Source organism: Blennius ocellaris (assembly GCF_963422515.1).
Source record: "Blennius ocellaris genome assembly, chromosome: 20".
Lineage (NCBI taxonomy): Eukaryota > Metazoa > Chordata > Actinopteri > Blenniiformes > Blenniidae > Blennius > Blennius ocellaris.
In genome coordinates this window covers 8,355,469-8,375,932 of record NC_137669.1, presented here as the reverse complement: position 1 = coordinate 8,375,932, position 20,464 = coordinate 8,355,469, and the positions used below count along the sequence as shown (strand labels likewise).

The 20,464-nt window shown below is 37.6% G+C and overlaps 1 protein-coding gene across 1 annotated transcript; it reads left to right on the top strand.

The window, feature by feature from the left end:
- Positions 1-14,595: 14,595 nt before the first annotated feature.
- LOC308144397 (sodium-dependent neutral amino acid transporter B(0)AT1-like) lies at positions 14,596-20,213 on the top strand (the record flags this gene model as incomplete). The annotated part of the gene is made up of 12 exons (XM_080515507.1): positions 14,596-14,794; positions 15,417-15,557; positions 16,178-16,315; positions 16,405-16,586; positions 16,687-16,797; positions 17,687-17,799; positions 17,892-18,020; positions 18,150-18,306; positions 18,389-18,593; positions 18,704-18,863; positions 19,728-19,890; positions 19,995-20,213. 12 exons carry the CDS (start codon positions 14,596-14,598, stop codon positions 20,211-20,213), a joined length of 1,917 nt encoding a protein of 638 aa, XP_080371633.1.
- Positions 20,214-20,464: the final 251 nt, after the last annotated feature.

Genomic DNA, 20,464 nt, shown 5'->3' with positions numbered 1-20,464 from the left:
CACAACAGCGTATTTGTCTTCTGAACTGTTGTGTATCTCCTTTTTTAAATCTTGCTTTGCTGCATGACGAAGTACCGTACTTGTGTGATTTTATATCCAGTAAATACAGAATGGAATTATCACACAAACGGTACATTTGTCATTCAAACTTCTCAACTGTGATTTTTATTAGTTTCTTTTTCCCTTTTTTTTAATAACAAAAGTTAAAGACATACGTTTATTATGAATGATTAGAAAATGTGAAACGTTTCACTCTGTGATTGTAGTTATTTGATGCTTTTAGGGGGAAATCCTGCTATTTTGGGAGACGAATACACTGTTTTTCTGTCTCCTTTCTGTATTTTGAAACTAAATGGACTTAACAGTGTTTTTGTCTTCTGAACTGCTCAACTGGGATTTTTCTTTGTTTCTTTTTTCCTTTTATTATGTTTAAGTTTATTATGAATGACGAATACGCTGTTGTGTATCTCCTTTTTTAAATCTTGCCTTGTTGGATGACGAAGTTCTGTCCTTGTGGGGATTTTTTTCCAGTAAATACAGAATGGAAAAATTCACCCAAGCAGTACATTTGTCATTCAAACTTCTCAACTGTGATTTTTATTTGTTTCTTTTTCCCTTTTTTTTTAATAACAAAAGTTAAAGACAAGTTTATTATGAATGATTAGAAAATGTGAAACGTTTCACTGTCTCATTGTAGTTAGTTGATTCTTCTTGGAGGGATCCTGCTATTTTGGGAGACGAATACGTTGTTGTATGTCGTCGTTCCGTGTTCACAAAAGGAGCAACCGATACAATAATGTGTTTGTCTTCTGAACTGTGATTTTTCTTCTAGTTATTTTCTTCTTCTTTTTTCTTTTGTCTTGTTTTGGGGGAGATTCTGCTTCTTTGAAAGATGAATACACTGTTGTTTGTCTCTTTTCTGTGTTTTAAAACTAGATGGACTTAACAGTGTGTTTGTCTTCTAAACTGCTCAACTGTGATTTCTTTTTTCCTTTTATTACATTTAAGTTTATTATGAATGACGAATACGCTGTTGTGTATCTCCTTTTTTAAATCTTGCTTTGTTGGATGATGAAGTACTGTCCTTGTGTGATTTTATTTCCAGTAAATACAGAATGGAATGATCACCCAAACAGTACATTTGTCATTCAAACTTCTCAACTGTGATTTTTCTTTGTTTCTTTTTTCCTTTTATTATGTTTAAGTTTATTATGAATGACGAATACGCTGTTGTGTATCTCCTTTTTTAAATCTTGCCTTGTTGGATGACGAAGTTCTGTCCTTGTGGGGATTTTTTTCTAGTAAATACAGAATGGAAAAATTCACCCAAGCAGTACATTTGTCATTCTAACTTCTCAACTGTGATTTTTATTTGTTTCTTTTTCCCTTTTTTTTAATAACAAAAGTTAAAGGCATAGGTTTATTATGAATGATTAGAAAATGTGAAACGTTTCACTGTCTCACTGCAGTTATTTGATGCTTTTAGGGGAAGATCCTGCTATTTTGGGAGACGAATACACTGTTTTCTGTCTCCTTTCTGTATTTTGAAATGAGCTGGACATACCAGTGTGTTTGTCTTCTAAACTGCTCAACTGTGATTTTTCTTTGTTTGTTTTTTCCTTTTTTAGTAGAATAAGTTTATTATGAATGACGAATACGCTGTTGTGTATCTCCTTTTTTAAAATCTTGCCTTGTTGGATGACGAAGTTCTGTCCGGGTGAATTTTTTTCCAGTAAATACAGAATGGATAAATTCACCAAGCAGTACATTTGTCATTCAAACTTCTCAACTGTGATTTTTATTTGTTTCTTTTTCCTTTTTTTTAATAACAAAGGTTTAAGGTATAGGTTTATTATGAATGATTAGAAAATGTGAAATGTTTCACTGTCTCACTGCAGTTATTTGATGCTTTTAGGGGAAGATCCTGCTATTTTGGGAGACGAATACACTGTTTTCTGTCTCCTTTCTGTATTTTGAAATGAGCTGGACATACCAGTGTGTTTGTCTTCTAAACTGCTCAACTGTGATTTTTCTTTGTTTGTTTTTTCCTTTTTTAATAGAATACGTTTATTATGAATGACGAATACGCTGTTGTGTATTTTTTATATCTTGCCTTGTTGGATGACGAAGTACTGTCCTTGTGTGATTTTTTTTCCAGTAAATACAGAATGGAATGATCACCCAAACAGTACATTTGTCATTCAAACTTCTCAACTGTGATTTTTATTAGTTTCTTTTTCCTTTTTTTTAATAACAAAAGTTAAAGACATAGGTTTGTTATGAATGATTAGAAAATGTGAAACGTTTCACTGTCTCATTGTAGTTATTTGATGCTTTTAGGGGAAGATCCTGCTATTTTGGGAGACGAATACACTGTTTTCTGTCTCCTTTCTGCATTTTGAAACTAAATGGACTTAACAGTGTTTTTGTCTTCTGAACTGCTCAACTGTGATTTTTCTTTGTTTGTTTTTTCCTTGTATTATGTTTAAGTTTATTATGAATGACGAATACGCTGTTGTGTATCTCCTTTTTTAAATCTTGCCTTGTTGGATGACGAAGTTCTGTCCTTGTGGGGATTTTTTTCCAGTAAATACAGAATGGAATGATCACCCAAACAGTACATTTGTCATTCAAACTTCTCAACTGTGATTTTTATTAGTTTCTTTTTCCTTTTTTTTAATAACAAAAGTTAAAGACATAGGTTTGTTATGAATGATTAGAAAATGTGAAACGTTTCACTGTCTCATTGTAGTTATTTGATGCTTTTAGGGGAAGATCCTGCTATTTTGGGAGACGAATACACTGTTTTCTGTCTCCTTTCTGCATTTTGAAACTAAATGGACTTAACAGTGTTTTTGTCTTCTGAACTGCTCAACTGTGATTTTTCTTTGTTTGTTTTTTCCTTGTATTATGTTTAAGTTTATTATGAATGACGAATACGCTGTTGTGTATCTCCTTTTTTAAATCTTGCCTTGTTGGATGACGAAGTTCTGTCCTTGTGGGGATTTTTTTCCAGTAAATACAGAATGGAAAAATTCACCCAAGCAGTACATTTGTCATTCAAACTTCTCAACTGTGATTTTTATTTGTTTCATTGTTTTTTTTCTCCTTTTTTTAATAACAAAAGTTAAAGACATAAGTTTATTATGAATGATTAGAAAATGTGAAACGTTTCACTGTCTCATTGTAGTTAGTTGATTCTTCTTGGAGGGATCCTGCTATTTTGGGAGACGAATACGTTGTTGTATGTCGTCGTTCCGTGTTCACAAAAGGAGCAACCGATACAATAATGTGTTTGTCTTCTGAACTGTGATTTTTCTTCTAGTTATTTTCTTCTTCTTTTTTCTTTTGTCTTGTTTTGGGGGAGATTCTGCTTCTTTGAAAGATGAATACACTGTTGTTTGTCTCTTTTCTGTGTTTTAAAACTAGATGGACTTAACAGTGTGTTTGTCTTCTAAACTGCTCAACTGTGATTTCTTTTTTCCTTTTATTACATTTAAGTTTATTATGAATGACGAATACGCTGTTGTGTATCTCCTTTTTTAAATCTTGCTTTGTTGGATGATGAAGTACTGTCCTTGTGTGATTTTATTTCCAGTAAATACAGAATGGAATGATCACCCAAACAGTACATTTGTCATTCAAACTTCTCAACTGTGATTTTTATTAGTTTCTTTTTCCTTTTTTTTAATAACAAAAGTTAAAGGCATAGGTTTATTATGAATGATTAGAAAATGTGAAACGTTTCACTGTCTCACTGCAGTTATTTGATGCTTTTAGGGGAAGATCCTGCTATTTTGGGAGACGAATACACTGTTTTCTGTCTCCTTTCTGTATTTTGAAATGAGCTGGACATACCAGTGTGTTTGTCTTCTGAACTGCTCAACTGTGATTTTTCTTTGTTTCTTTTTTCCTTTTTTAGTAGAATAAGTTTATTATGAATGACGAATACGCTGTTGTGTATCTCCTTTTTTTAAATCTTGCCTTGTTGGATGACGAAGTACTGTACGGGTGAATTTTTTTCCAGTAAATACAGAATGGAAAAATTCACCAAGCAGTACATTTGTCATTCAAACTTCTCAACTGTGATTGTTATTTGTTTCTTTTTTCCTTTTTTTAAATAACAAAAGTTAAAGGCACAAGTTTATTGTGAAATATTAGAAAATGTGAAACGTTTCACTGTCTCATTGTAGTTATCTGATGCTTTTAGGGGAAGATCCTGCTATTTTGGGAGACGAATACACTGTTTTCTGTCTCCTTTCTGTATTTTGAAATTAGATGGACTTAACAGTGTATTTGTCTTCTGAACTGCTCAACTGTGATTTTCCTCTGTTTCTTTTTTCCTTTTTTAATAGAATAAGATTATTATGAATGACGAATACGCTGTTGTGTATCTCCTTTTTTAAATCTTGCTTTGTTGGATGACAAAGTTCTGTCCTTGTGGGGATTTTTTTCCAGTAAATACAGAATGGAAAAATTCACCCAAGCAGTACATTTGCCATTCAAACTTCTCAACTGTGATTTTTATTTGTTTCTTTGTTTTTTTCCTTATTTTTTTATAACAAAAGTTAAAGACATTAGTTTATTATGAATGATTAGAAAAGGTGAAATGTTTCACATTCTCATTGTAGTTAGTTGATTCTTTTGTCTTGTTTAGGAGGAGCTCCTGCTACTTTGGGAGACGAATACACTGTTTTCTGTCTCCTTTCTTTGTTTTGAAACGAGCTGGACTTAACAGTGTGTTTGTCTTCTGAACTGCACAACAGTGATTTTTCTTTGTTTCTTTTTTCCTTTTTTTAATAGCATAACAAAAGTTAAAGGCATAGGTTTATTATGAATGACCAGAAAATGTAAAATGTTTCACTGTCTCATTGTAGGTAATTGATTCTTTTTTTCAATTTTTTCCTGGAGGGGGGTGCTGCTTTTTTGGGAGATGAATACGCTGTTGTGTATCTGCTTTTTTAAATCTTGCTTTGTTGGATGACGAAGTACCGTACTTGTGTGATTTTATTTCCAGTAAATACAGAATGGAATGATCACCCAAGCGGTACATTTGTCATTCAAACTTCTCAACTGTGATTTTTATTTGTTTATTTTCCTTTTTTTTTTTTTTTTATAACAAAAGTTAAAGGCATATGTTTATTATGTGAAATGTTTCACTGTCTCACTGTAGTTATTTGATTCTTCTTGGAGGGATCCTGCTATTTTGGGAGACAAATATGCTGTTGTATGTCGTCGTTCCGTGTTCACAAAAGGAGCGACCGATACAATAGTGTGTTTGTCTTCTGAACTGTGATTTTTCTAAGTTTTTTTCTTCATCCAATAATCAAAGTTAAAGGTATAGTTTTTTCTTACGAGTTATCAGAAAATGTGAAATGTTTCACTGTCGCATTGTAGTTGATTCCATTTTTTCCTTTCTCTTGTTTTGGGGGAGATCCTGCTACTTTGGAAGACGAATACGCTGTTGTTTTGCTGGCAGTTCATTGTTAAAGCAGATTCTAAATCTGCAGGTGTGCAACCTTTATGACCAAAACAAAAATGAGGCCAACACAGCTCGTAAAGCCAGTGGACGGGTTAACAGGCAGGATGACAGCGCGAGGGACGATTAAGATCTTTTCACAACTTTCTTTTGAGGAAAAACAGCAGCTTTTAAAATATGGGAGACCAACACCTGAGCTACCAGACCTTCGGCAAAGGAAAGGTCAGAAAATGATTCATACTGTCATGTCAATTTGGGGTGCAGATGCATGAAGTGCATGGGTGCCAGAAGTGGTTTCAGCACCAGGGACAGCTCTGCCGTACCAGTTGATTTCATTTTCTGTGTTTCTGTGTTTCCAACATAAACAACAGATGCGCTGCCATGTCATGAGATATATCTTGTTTAGAGAATCTGGAGACTGCTTGAAAAGTTCTCTAAGTTTCTTTAATGGGGTTTTACAATCTTGATTTTGCTCGAGGAACACTCGCCAGCCGAAACGTATTGCAGCGTCACAGAGCTGATTGCTGCAATGCATTTTGGGAGTTGGGTTGGCAGTGTTTCAAATGTCTTTATTTGGGGTTATATTAGGCTCCTTAGTATCGCTAATGATTGTGTTGTGTTTTTGTTGCTTAGTTTGTGTAGTGAGTTGATCTAGTTTGGTACAGTTTAATATTTAGAAGTTGGCAACCGGGAGTGAAGACGGTTTTGTGTGTCATGTCGGCCTTCCATGGTGAATGAAAGCCATTACTGGTTGCAGTTGGTATGAAGTTAAAATCATAGTGTCATTTGTTAATACTAAGTATCGCTCGTCACAATTCGTAACTGTTGTTGAAGTTGACATTGATGACCTTGCCTACCAAAGGCCTCCATTTTGTATGAGTGATCAGACATCGTGAAATGTTTCACTTTCCCACTGTACTTACTTGATTCTTTTTTCTACTCTTTTTTTTTTTTTTCCTGATCCGGATCCTGATATTTTCGGGAGACAATGATGACGTGTTTTGTCTCGCTTCTGTGTTCTGAAACTGAAGCTAGACATAACAGTGCCTTTGTCTTCTGAACTCCTCAACTGTGATGTTTCTTTGTTTTTTTGTTTTTTGTCAGTTCATTGTTGAAGCACAATGGTTTCTCACTGTAGTTATTTGTTTCTTTTTTTCATTTTTGGGGAGATCCTATTATTTTGGAAGGATAATGCACTGTTGTATGGCCAATCTCTGTGTTCTGAAACTGGATTGGCTGTAGCAGTGTAGTCTTCTTCTGAAATACGCAACTTCTTTGTTTCTTGTCAATAACCAAAGCTGAAGGCCTAAAATAATTGTACTATAAAGGATTTAGAAATATAACCGCTTCACTTCGATGAAAGTGATTTTGTGAGATATTCCCTTCATTTCACACATTAGAGTAATATCAACATTTTACTAAATAAAAATACTTAGAAACTGACCTAAATTAACTTTAGTACAAAGTAGTATCTTTTTCTTCTGATAAAACTCTTTATTTAACGATATGAGAGGGTATAAAACATTAGAAAGACATTGTACAGTTGTAGTATGAAAGTACCATTAAATCATTAACAGGAAAACCCTAATGTGACATCCTATATTTTTTTTCTCTTTTATATCTAATGGAAGAGTGAAGCCTAGCCACTGATCCAGAGGGGACCAGGATGCTCAAATTTGGACAGTTCAAAAGTGAGTTCCTGTTTCCTTCAGTTTTATCCTTCTAAACATGATCACAGCGTGTTTACTAAGATTATGCTTCAGGTTTGGAAGTCATTTTTAGACATAAAAAATGTTATGAAACAACCTAAAATGTTTACTGAATGATCAATTCTGATGTGTCAGCTAATTTATTTATTTATTTATTTTAAATCTTGCCTTCTTGGATGACAAAGCACTATCCCCGTGTGTTTTTCAGTAAATACAGAATGAAAACAGCACTGGAATGGTGTCTTTGTCATTTCAACTATTCAACTCTGATTTTTTTATTTATTTATTTTTTTTAATTGAAAAGACCAAAGGTGAAGGCATACGTTTGTCATTAGTTATCAGAAAATAGGAATTGTTTTGCATTGTTAAGAGTTACTGTAAAATCTCACCATCATTTATTATTCCCATAGTCTATAATGCATTCTCATGAATATGAATGTGTGTCATCTATCAGTTGAGACACTTATTTTTGTTTTTAAAAACACGCATCATTCCATTTCTCAAGAGACAGTTGCAATTTTCTAAACTATCCTGTATATTAAAACACCAACAGAACACTGCTGTAAAGGCTTATTATGACATAAAACACATAAAATAATAATAAATCTTGTGCCAGTAGAAAGTGAGTTTGAATTCTTTAAATCTGAATTTGAATCTGAATTTGACAATCCAATTTGAATTTGAAGCTATTAGTTTGGATGTGTATGGCGATAAAATTTTAACTGGGTTTCATTCAGTTCAGTTGTCACTTTTCAGTTTCGCTTGCCTCCATTCAGATTCAGTTTGTCCATTGCATTTTTTGTGGCACACATGCTGGCCCTGGTCTCAGGTAAAACTAGTCCAACGCAGATGGAGAGAAGCTGATTTTACGACAGCAACATGCTTTACGTTTTGGTGTAAATACACCTGGCCCAAAATTCTGATATGGGCATGTCATATTACCAAGTTATTTCTGTCGGAGGTATTTACGCCAGGTAAAGTTCCTAAAAGGCGTTGTAAAATTGACTAATTCCAATCTGCATTCGCCAAGTTTCACCTGACACTAAGTCCATGATTTGCTGCACAAAAAGATTTTAATTTTTTTTTAAAAAACTAGATTTGAATGAAGAGAATTGAAACTGAAACGTGAGAATGAATTATGGAGGTGACTTTTTCCAATTAAATGAAATAAAATTTCAATTTTATCGTGATACACATTCGAACCGATTGATTCAATTTCAAATTGAACCATTCAGAGTCCGATTTAAAGGACATACAAGGCACACAAAAGTTATCCCATATGACACAAAATGTGTTAAAAATATCCTCACATGATCCCTTGCTTACAACCCCTGCTGAATATTTACACATTTTCAAATGATCAAGCATAAAAACTGAAAGGCAAACAATAAGGTTAAGACACTTAAGCAATGCATTGAATTGACACATTTTATAGTTTTATGTCATTTGGCAGCTTCTTTCCATGATTCACCTGAAGAGATGTGAATGACTATATCTCTGGTTACACCTGAAATATTAATAAAATAGATTTTCCATTTCTCTTTGTCTGAAAAACTCCTGATCTGAAACCTGAAAATTGTTGAGAGAGGGATGAATTGCCTAAATGTTCAGTATGTTGTAGCTCAGCATCATCTGGACAATACAAGAACCTTTTACTGTTAAAGTTGATGTGTATTTGTTTGGATTTGACAAACAATAAGAAAGCTGTTTCATGTCAACTACCCGATTACTATTTAGTGTTGGATTCCATTTCAAAATTCATGTGAATTATCTCAGCAACTGCTAAACAATCTGAGCAGTTAAAAGATAGAGAGTGGGGGAGAAAATAATTATGTAATTGCACAATAAAATAGTTATATAACATTTTCAGACATTGTATTCCGTCTTCACATTTCAGAAGTCGGAATTAACTGTTCCGATGGACGTGCGCAGATCCTGTCACTATGATTTGATGGAATCTTCTTTTTCAATTTTCAAACTATGAAATATTGTTTGCAGTTCAGCTACTAAGTGGGAGTTTTCAGACACAGCCAATAATAAATATTCCATGTTAATACATAAAACTAAGCTTTCAGAAATGTAAAAACACTGCTTCGCCTCTGCTCAGAAACATCCTTCCATAGGTTATTAGCACCCCGTTCTGTAAATGTAAAGATTTGTTTTTTGTTTTTTTATGTGTGACATGGAAAACTGACTGATAAGAGATAACCTATAGAGCCACGCCATTACCCAAAACAGCAGACTTTCCATTAAACTCCCCATGAACTCTTGTGACAACAGTAAGATAAGCTGAAACGCTCTAAGAAGTGGAAGTCAAGGTAAACCGAACACTGCTGCTGACACAGGCAAACCACTGTTATCACTTGCGGATTATATTCAGTGGGTGTAACCTTTACAATTTTAGTGTTTTAAGTAGTTCCACTCCAAAACAGATGATTAAGGAGGATCATAATTTGATGTGTCACTTCAATCAAATATTATCAGCGAATTAGGATCTCTGCTATCACAAGCACATGGTAACCTTTCATCCCAAAACCTGCTCCACCTCCACTGTCACGTGTGATAATGATGACCATAAAAACTGTAATCATTCATTGCTCTGAGCTTCTGCTAACCTTTTTTTTTTGGACAGTCAACAGTGTAAACTCGGAATACAACTGAATAACCAAAGAGAAGCACAAATAAAAAAATCAAAAACTGATGCACATCTTGGTCAAACATAGAGATTATTTCAGTTCTATTCTATGTAAAACCATTGAACGTGTGAGTGGCTACAGTAAACAAACACTCAGTTCCTCTATCTTTCTGGTTATCTCAGTCGAGCTTGGTGTGTCTCAAGGTTTACGATCAGTTTTCTTATCCTATTTGTTCAGGAGAGTTTTTAACCTTGAATCTGGAGTTTACAGTCAGCCAGCACCCCTGGAAGTAGAATCATTAGTGGTCACTGCTCAAACTGGCTATAGATTGTGCATTATTTAGTGTGTCCAGATGGACTGGAACAAGCATGATTTACAGGAATTGCCCGTCTTTACAAGCATCTGACATCAATTCCCAATGAATGGTCACTGGTACACCAGCGCCTTCAGAGCACTTGAGTTACATTAAGGCCTTATTCTAAAATGGATTAAAAAAGTGCTTGAACTTTGACAAAAAGTATCTCATAATGATAATGTGACAATGTTTTTTGGGGGGGAAATTGGATTTAACACTAAGTGATCAAGTGTACACAACGTTGTCGATGTTCCTTTGGTAGCGACAGAGTTTTGATCAAAGGCTGTGAATTCTTATGTATAAATGATTCTCTTCCTTTGGACAATACTTTGTTGATTCTCCTTATGGAAGCAATTTACCGCCTCAAGTCTTTTTGAACTTGATACTGAAAGCTTGGCATGTCTATTTTTGGAACCGTTTGGCTTATTCCTCTTACAGCAATTGTCAGTTAATTCCAATGGCTGGGCCACTCAAGGTAGGACGTCTCTGTACATTTCTGCATTCGTGTTTCCTTCTATCCTGACTGGTCTCCCAGGATGATGCTGCCACGACTATGCATCACTGCTGGAACCGTATTGTCCCAGGAATGACTGGTGTCTGAACCATAGTGTTCGTTTCTGGGCCAATGCTGTCTCAGCATGATGCTGCCTCCCCCATGCTTCACTGTAAAGACTGTTCCAGTATGATGTTGACATTACAAAACATCACTGCTAGGATGGTATTGACCTGGTGATGAGCGGCGCCTGACCCATAATGCTCTTCTTCGGGTTGAGGCAATCTCAGAATGATGCTGTCATGATTTTGCTTCATGGCTGGGATGGCCTTGTCTTGAAGACGAGTGGTGCCTGATCCTTAACATTCTGCATTGGGCCAACATGAACTCAGCATGATGCTGCCACTGCCATGATTCACTGTGAGGATGATATTTGTCTGAAGATGAGTGGTGCCTGACCATCTTTCCTTCTATCCTGACTGGTCTCCCAGGATGATGCTGCCACGACTATGCATCACTGCTGGGACAGTATTGTCTCAGGAATGACTGGTGTCTGAATCGTAATGTTGTTTTCTGGGCCAATGCTGTCTCAGCATGATGCTGCCACAACCAGTCATCACCGCTGGGATGGTCTTCCCCTGGAGATGAGCAGTGTCTGACTATGCATCTTTGGGTCAAACTCTCCTGGCATGATACCAACATGACCATGCATCAATATGCAGGGATGGTATTGCCCTTCTGATTAGTGGTGCCTGACCCATAATGTTCATCGCTCGGCCGATTCTGTCTCAGCATGATGCTGCCACTGCCATGATTCACTGCGAGGACGATATTTGTCTGAAGATGAGTGGTACCTGACCATCTTTCCTTCTATCCTGGCTGGTCTCCCAGGATGATGCTGCCACGACTATGCATCACTGCTGGAACCGTATTGTCCCAGGAATGACTGGTGTCTGAACCATAGTGTTCGTTTCTGGGCCAATGCTGTCTCAGCATGATGCTACCTCCCCCATGCTTCACTGTAAAGACGGTATTGGCCTGGAGATGAGTCCGACCTATAATGTTCTTCTTCAGGTCCTAACTGTTCCAGTATGATGTTGACATTACAAAACATCACTGCTAGGATGGTATTGACCTGGTGACGAGCAGCGCCTGACCCATAATGCTCTTCTTCAGGTTGAGGCAATCTCAGAATGATGCTGTCATGATTTTGCTTCATGGCTAGGATGGCCTTGTCTTGAAGATGAGTGGTTCCTGACCATTAATTTTCAAAACCTCTCCAGGAACTCAGACTCATTACTGAGCTTCAAAAAACTCCTCAAAGCCCACCTGTTCAAACTTGCTTTTCCTTAACTCTTACTCTTATTTTCATTATTATGATTGTTATGATGATGATGATGGCCTTATTCTAAAATGGATTAAAAAAAGTGCTCAGACTTCGACAAAAAGTATCTCATAATGATAATGTGACAACTTTTTGGGGGGAAAAGTGGATTTAACACTCAGTGATCAAGTGTACACAACGTTGTCGATGTTCCTTTGGTAGCGACAGAGTTTTGATCAAAGGCTGTGAATTCTTATGTATAAATGATTCTCTTCCTTTGGACAATACTTTGTTGATTCCCCTTATGGAAGCAATTTACAGCCTCAAGTCTTTTTGAACATGATACTGAACACTTGGCATGTCTATCTTTGTAACAATATGGCTTATTCCTCTTACAGCAATTTTCAGTTGATTCCAATGGCTGGGCCACTCAAGGTAGGACGTCTCTGCACATTTCTGCATTCGTGTTTCCTTCTATCCTGACTGGTCTCCCAGGATGATGCTGCCACGACTATGCATCACTGCTGGAACAGTATTGTCCCAGGAATGACTGGTGTCTGAACCATAGTGTTCGTTTCTGGGCCAATGCTGTCTCAGCATGATGCTGCCTCCCCCATGCTTCACTGTAAAGACGTTATTGGCCGGGAGATGAGTCCGACCTATAATGTTCTTCTTCAGGTCCAAACTGTTCCAGTATGATGTTGACATTACAAAACATCACTGCTAGGATGGTATTGACCTGGTGATGAGCGACGCCTGACCCATAATGCTCTTCTTCAGGTTGAGGCAATCTCAGAATGATGCTGTCATGATTTTGCTTCATGGCTGGGATGGCCTTGTCTTGAAGATGAGTGGTGCCTGATCCTTAACATTTTGGTTTGGGCCAACATGAACTTAGCATAATGCTGCCACAACCAGTCATCACCGCTGGGATGGTCTTCCCCTGTAGATGAGCAGCGCCTGACTTATAATATGCATCTTTGTGTCAAACTCTCCTGGCATGATACCAACATGACCATGCATGAATATGCAGGGATGGTATTGCCCTTCTGATTAGTGGTGCCTGACCCATGATGTTCATCGCTCGGCCGATTCTGTCTCAGCATGATGCTGCCACTGCCATGATTCACTGTGAGGATGATATTTGTCTGAAGATGAGTGGTGCCTGACCATTAATTTTCTTCCCCAGGTCAAAAACTCTCCAGGAACTCAGACTCATTACTGAACTTCAAAAAATTCCTCAAACCCCACTTGTTCAAACTTGCTTTTCCCTGACTCTTACTCTTATTTTCATTATTATGATTATTATTATGAATATTGTTGTTGTTGTTGTTATTGTTATTATTATTGTTGTTGTGATTATTATTATTATTAGTTATTATGTTGTTATTCATTTATTTAGTTTTGTTTTTTCAATGTAAAGCATCTTTGAGTGTTCAGAAAAGCACTATAAAATATCCCGGCACGATGCAACCACCGTGTATCACTGCAGGGAGCGTATTAGCCTGGTGATGAGCAGTGCTCTATCCATAATGTTCTTTGCCAGGACAATACTCTTCAAGCATGATGCTGCCCCCACCGTGTTTCACTGCAGCGATGGTATTACCTAATGATGTGCGATATCTGATTCATAATGCTCTTCCTCGGGTCAAGTCTATCTCTGCAGCATGCTGCCATGACGATGTGTCGCTGCAAAGACGGTGTTGGCCTGGTGAAGAGTGATGGTCGACTCTTAACATTTTTCACCGGGTTAAGAAGCGTAGCATAAAAATCAACATGCATGTTGTTCTGAGAAAGTCAGAGTTTGATTTTGAATTTTTGTATAGCTGTGTTGGATTATTGAGGAAATTATTAGCGTTTAGTAAGAGTGCTTGTAGATTGCTGTGTCATAAACCAGTTACATTTCTCAAAGACTGTAAACAGGCAAGACCTGCAGCCCAGGGCAAACTGTGCAATAAGTGAATGGGATTAGTATCATACTGGAATTGACACAGAATGAATGAAGAATTATATATTGATTTTCTGTATGATTTTTGATCTTGATTTTTTGAATGTTTTTTTTATATTTTTTTAATTAAGGGATCTTGACTCTTTTTACTTCTCTCTTAATCTTCTCTCTGTTTTCTTCTTAATCACAAAAATGCAAACAAAAACTTAGATTGTGTTTTTTGTTAATATTTCAAATTAATTTGTTCTTTTGTGTATTTATATATATATATATTCACAAGCTCACATGTCAGGCCAAGAAAACTGTTGCTCATGTGTGATGTATTAACCATTATCAAAAGGGTTGTTCATTCTGCCCTAACTTGCTGACATGCTTACATAATGCAACACAGACTGTAATAAGCTACTGATAAGTTAAGCGTAAGTGCCACAGGTCCCTCCCAGTACCTCAGTCCCCTTCATCAGGAAATACAGAAGGACAACTAGAGAGAGAGAGAGAGAGACTGAGAGAGACAGTCAACAACGACCCTCATAAAGGTGGAAGATCATTTCAGGAAACGCAGCCACTCAAAAGCTGGAAACGGAACTCAATTCACTAAGAGGATAGTCGTCGGCTACATTTCCCAGTTCTGTGCCTGCTCACCAAGCCATCATGAAGTTGAAGTTACCCAACCCGGGCCTGGACGACAGGATCCCCACTCACGCAGACCTGGAGAGGATGGAAAAAGAAGAGGCTGGAGACAGGCCCAAATGGGACAACAAAGCCCAGTATCTTCTCACATGTGTCGGCTTCTGTGTGGGACTTGGTAACGTCTGGAGGTTCCCATACCTGTGCCAGAGCCATGGAGGAGGTAAGGAGCAATGACAGCAGCCAGATCTTCTAACACATATCCTAACACGCACCAACAGTAACAATTATAATTAAGTAACATTTATACTACTATAAACTCTTGTGAAGTTTTAGTTTCTACACTTGTATTACCCTGCTTGAGTAGATTAATACATTTCAAGTAATGCCTTCTTAATCTATTATGCATATTTAGTTTAAGTATATTATACTTGTACTTTACTTGTTGTCGAGCACAAATCTAGTGAGTTGAATTTTACCTTGAAGTTTACAGTTAAAGAACTTTTTTTTTTTTTAATCCTTAGAATATGAAAGCTTTATGTTCAAGCCAATACAGTAAAATCAGCCTGGTTAGATCATTTAATGAAACTGTAAAAAAAAAAAAAAAATATATATATATATATATATATATATATTTTATGCACTTTAATGCTTGGTTCAAGTGAATGTGTGACTCGTGTTGTCAGTTCATACTGGAGCAGGCAATAAAACATGCCACAAAGCCTTTTATGGTTTATGAGTGTCTTTATGGGATCAAAATGTTTACTTTTCTTTGTTAAAGTGCTGAATAAAGAGAATCACACCACATCTTGGACTCATTATGATTGTCAATTTGGCACTTCTAGGAGCATTTATGATCCCCTTCCTGATCCTGCTGGTTCTGGAGGGAATCCCACTGCTGCACTTAGAGTTCGCCATCGGCCAGCGCCTGAGGAAGGGCAGCATTGGAGTGTGGAAGTCCATCAATCCTCATCTGATGGGAGTTGGTGAGTATTTGATCTTTGTGAGATTGCTAAATTGACTTTTTTTTATTTTTATGAAACTATAGTTTTGTAAATCATCTGGTATGTCGTGTAGTACTACGGTGAGGTTCACTTCTATGATGTAAATCATTTAACAGACTACATTTTGAGCAAACTGCTTCCTGTGCATTTCACAGTGGATAATCTGAATGCAAAGTTCAGCTTCACGCTAAATAACCAAACGGTATTAGGCGTGTCACTCCCTTTCTTAGCTGGGGGTCATTCATTTAACGCTGTAAATATGGCTGAGGCATCATCAAGCAATAAAACGAAGGAAGTGATTCTGCTTGAAACACAATGTGAAATCAGCAACCGAGATGAAGTTGCAGCAGCTCAGAATCAAAAATCTGACCTTATGTGACAGCTCACATACATAAAGTGAATTAAAACAACAAACGTCTTCCATTCTCAGCCTGTAGTTCTGTGGTTTGTCGGTATTCAGGGGTTTAGTCACGGTACTCCAGTTTTCGCCAACAGTCCAAAAACATGCATTTAAGACCTATTGGTGACTCTACATTGCCCATAGCTGTGTGTGTGCGTTTGATGAATCTAGAGCATTGCAATTGTTTTTCTTTCTATTACAGGTATTGCGTCCATGCTTGTCTCATTTCTGGTGGGCTTGTACTACAACACCATCATGGCCTGGATCATGTGGTACCTCTTCAACTCCTTTCAAGATCCTCTGCCCTGGAGCCAGTGTCCGCTCAATGCTAACAAGACAGGTATCCCATCATTTATTGAGACGGCATCGTGGTGTTTGTTGATGGCCCTAAACGTGCGATCTGCCGCCTTGTTTCTTAATCTGTTGCAGGTTTGGTGGAAGAATGTGCGCGCAGCACCACCGTGGACTACTACTGGTACAGGGTCACTTTGAACACTTCCACGGCCATCGATGAAGCTGGTGGTCTGCAGTGGTGGATGGTGATCTCTCTGCTGGCTGCCTGGACTTTGCTCTATGTCTGCTGCATCCGCGGCATTGAGACCAGTGGAAAGGTCTGTTAAATCTGTTCCTCCCCGCAAGTTCAATTGCTGACGTGTACTGGTCAAATATCGGTCTTTGCATGAGTCTTTCGTTCACTCTTTCATTTGCCAGGCTGTGTATGTCACCTCCACTCTGCCATACCTGGTCCTCACCATCTTCCTGATCAGAGGACTGACCCTCAAAGGCGCCACTTCTGGAATTATATACCTCTTCACTCCAGATGTAAGCAATAACCAACATTTGGCCAAAACCATGATTGAGATGTTGATGAAAATTATTTGTTGTTATATACATATATTGTTTGATATTTTGTTATTTTCCAAAGTCTACAATTCTATTTGAAATGCAATATATGAAGCTGTATAATGTAGCTTAAATTAGCATGCAACAAACAGTAAAAAAAAGAAAAAAGAAGTCAAATCAAAGACAGAATGGATACAAATAGTTGTCATATTTTTTTGTTTGACATTTCTTGTCTCCAGTCTTTATGCTAAGCCAAATTTAGATTTAGATATTTAGATTTGGTAGCCGAAAATTTACCTGAACGATCTAAATGTTTTGATTATTGTATTGAACTCGACAATACAAATGTCATGTTTTATCTTTATACATTTACATTTGCTATTTTGTACAACGTCCTCCATATAAAAGTGATAACCACCACATGATAAAAACAGAACAGTCACTCAGGTGTCAATAAAGCATCTCGACTGATAAAAGTCGACACTAAAGTAAAATAATACAGCTGATGCAGTAAATCTCAGTACAGATAGGAGCTTCAAAGCTAAGAACACCATAATCCCATTGAACGTCCTCACAGACTAATTATTAAGAATGGCCATGGTGATAGCAGATATTATCCCTTGTAAATCTGATAGCTTTACTCTAGCTTAGATTGTGAGTAGAATATAGCAAGCAAAAATTTTAAATTATTTAGCAACTTTGGATTAGAGTTGGGTTTGTAACCCCATTGAAAGGCCCCGACTGTATGGTCAGCTACGTACACTAAATTAGCTGTTTCATTTCTAATTGAAAACTGCAGTTGGAAAATCTGCAGTTCTAATATGAGGAGATCTCGCTTTTGTTTTTGTTTTTTTGATCGCCCTTATAGGTGAACGAGCTCATGAATCCGTCAACCTGGTTGGATGCTGGGGCTCAGGTTTTCTACTCCTTCTCCGTGGCTTTTGGAGGTCTCATCTCTTTCTCCAGTTACAACTCTATTCAGTGAGTCAATGTCTCTGTGGTACCATTCGATTCGTCGCACCGCTTTTCTGGACCCCCCCCCCCTCACGTGTCTCTTCATAATGTTCCTGCAGCAACAACTGCGAGATGGATGCTGTTCTCATCTCCATCATTAATGGCTGCACCTCCGTCTACTCTGCAACAGTCATCTACTCCATCATTGGCTTCAGGGCCACGCAGAAATTCGATGAATGCCACGGAGAGTGAGTTTCAACTTCCAACTTCTAAAGAATGTTGTAGATATAGTGTGACACTAATGTGTGTCCCACTAAAATCCCTTTAATGTGGTTTTGTTTTGGGGTTGTTTATTGTTTTGGGGGTTTTTTTTGCAGCAACATCCTCAAGCTAATGAACACCTTCGGCTACCCAGAAGAGAACATCACACAGAGCAACTACGACACGGTTCTGGACTACCTCAACCAGACGAGTCCAAACATCATCCAGGGATTGGATTTACAGGATTGTGACCTGAATGCTTTTCTCAGTGAGGTCAGAAAGCGCCAGATTTTGTTCCATTTCTAGTGTGAACGAAGACTGTGAATGTGAAATCATTGGTCCGTGCCCCCTTCAGGGTGTGGAGGGAACTGGTTTGGCCTTCATCGTATTCACTGAGGCCATCATCAACATGCCCATTTCCCCACTTTGGGCTGTGCTCTTCTTCATCATGCTGTTCTGTCTCGGCCTGTCCACTATGTTTGGGAGCATCGAGGGAATCGTGGTTCCTTTACAAGATCTGAAGATCCTGCCGCGATCCTGGCCAAAAGAAGCTATCTGTGGTAATTTTCTGATCTTTTCTTAGAAATATTGAATCTTTTTTATTCATGGTAGGAAATTTCATCCAAAGACTTTAATCTGACCAGGAGTTTGTGTGTTGTTGTTCTTTTAGGGCTGACTTGCGTGGTTTGTTTTGCTATTGGACTCATCTTCACTCTTCGCTCTGGGACCTACTGGCTGGCACTTTTTGACAACTTTGCCGGCTCCATTCCCCTGCTGGTCATTGGATTTTCTGAAATGATTGCTGTCATCTATGTCTACGGCATTGATCGGTGAGTCTGTCGACAAATCCAGTGCAGCTCCTGCTTTGGTCCAGATCAATAGAAGCAAATAATAATAGAATAATTCAACAGTTATAAGACATGTTTTTTGACATTTCACTGTATTTTACACCATTACGTATCATTTAAATTAGCTTTATGATGTGATTGATGTAATTTCTCACTAGTAATTCTTTGGTTTCGCAAAAATATAAACATTTTCGTCACGGATGCTCTATGCCACAACAAAGAAAAACGTCAATGTTTAAATTAAAAGGTTATTATTGTACTGTTTTACCACTTATGATGAAATTAAGTTGTACGTTGCCCCTGAACTAAAATGACTTTCATAACTCTGGCGTAAACGTGACATACTGCCATTGGAGCAGTGTAATAAATCAGCCTTTAGCTCTATATTGGCTCGAGCAGCAGAGACAGTTGCTCAACAAACCCCATCTCTTTCCTGATGTTCAGTGAAGCTAACAGCAGTGTTTTTATAGCTCGGACATAACCTGGAATAACACAGCACTGTAAGGAGACCTTGGAGTACAGATAATGTGTTAGTCACCACATAGAAGAGATAAAAATGTGCAGAGTGTGTCTTATGTGGTGAAGCAGGCTGTGACAGGCAATGTGCAAAACCAGCGTCTATTTCCGTCCAGTTTCAGTGATACGGTTTATGAAGGCAGAAAGAGAGTCAATCCTTGTGATATGATATGTAAAGGAAAATTAAAAACAATAAACCCATACATGGAGTCTACTTCCAACATGCTGAGCACATGTTGCATTAAATTACTGGAACTAATAAAAGCACAGTCGAGATCCTGGATGATTTCACAAACGACAACATGTCTCCTTCTGGTTACTTCCCAACAGCTTCAACAAAGACATCGAGTTCATGGTCGGCCACAAACCCAACATCTTCTGGCAGGTGACCTGGAGAGTGGTCAGCCCGCTCATCATGGTCATCATCCTGGTGTTCTACTTTGTTACCCAAGTCTCTAAGAGCCTCACCTACTTGGTCTGGGACCAAGAAGCGGTGAGTATTTTTGTTTACTTGAGCAGTTTGAAGAATTTGCTTTAATAACTGTTACTTAAAGAATTTTAAAAAAAAACAACCTCTTCCTCCACTCTGGCCCGCAGGAGAATTTCCCCACCTTGGAACCACGCCCTTATCCTGACTGGATCTACGTCATCATCTTCATCCTTGCTGGAATTCCCAGTCTCTCCGTTCCCTTGGGCGCTGTCTTCGTATTCATCAAGAGAAAATGTTGCAAAAAGAACGACGACCACGCGGATGACAAATTGGAGACAATCTCTGCTAAACTAGAAGTGGAAATTAACGGCAGAGCGAAGTTTTAAATATCCCGCCACTGTAATCACCAAAACATTGTTATGCGCTAGGTTGTGCTGCACCTTCCTCCCAATGTTATGAAATGTGATTATACCTGCACAGGCCATGTACAACTATTGGTGTTTATATTATATAAAGTATATATTCCCACGTTTTTGTTTTCTGTACACATGTTTGAATATTATAATAAAACAATATTAGAGTATTATTAGTATTGTTTAATGTTTTTATCATGTGATTAGCTTCCAGGATCAGTCAA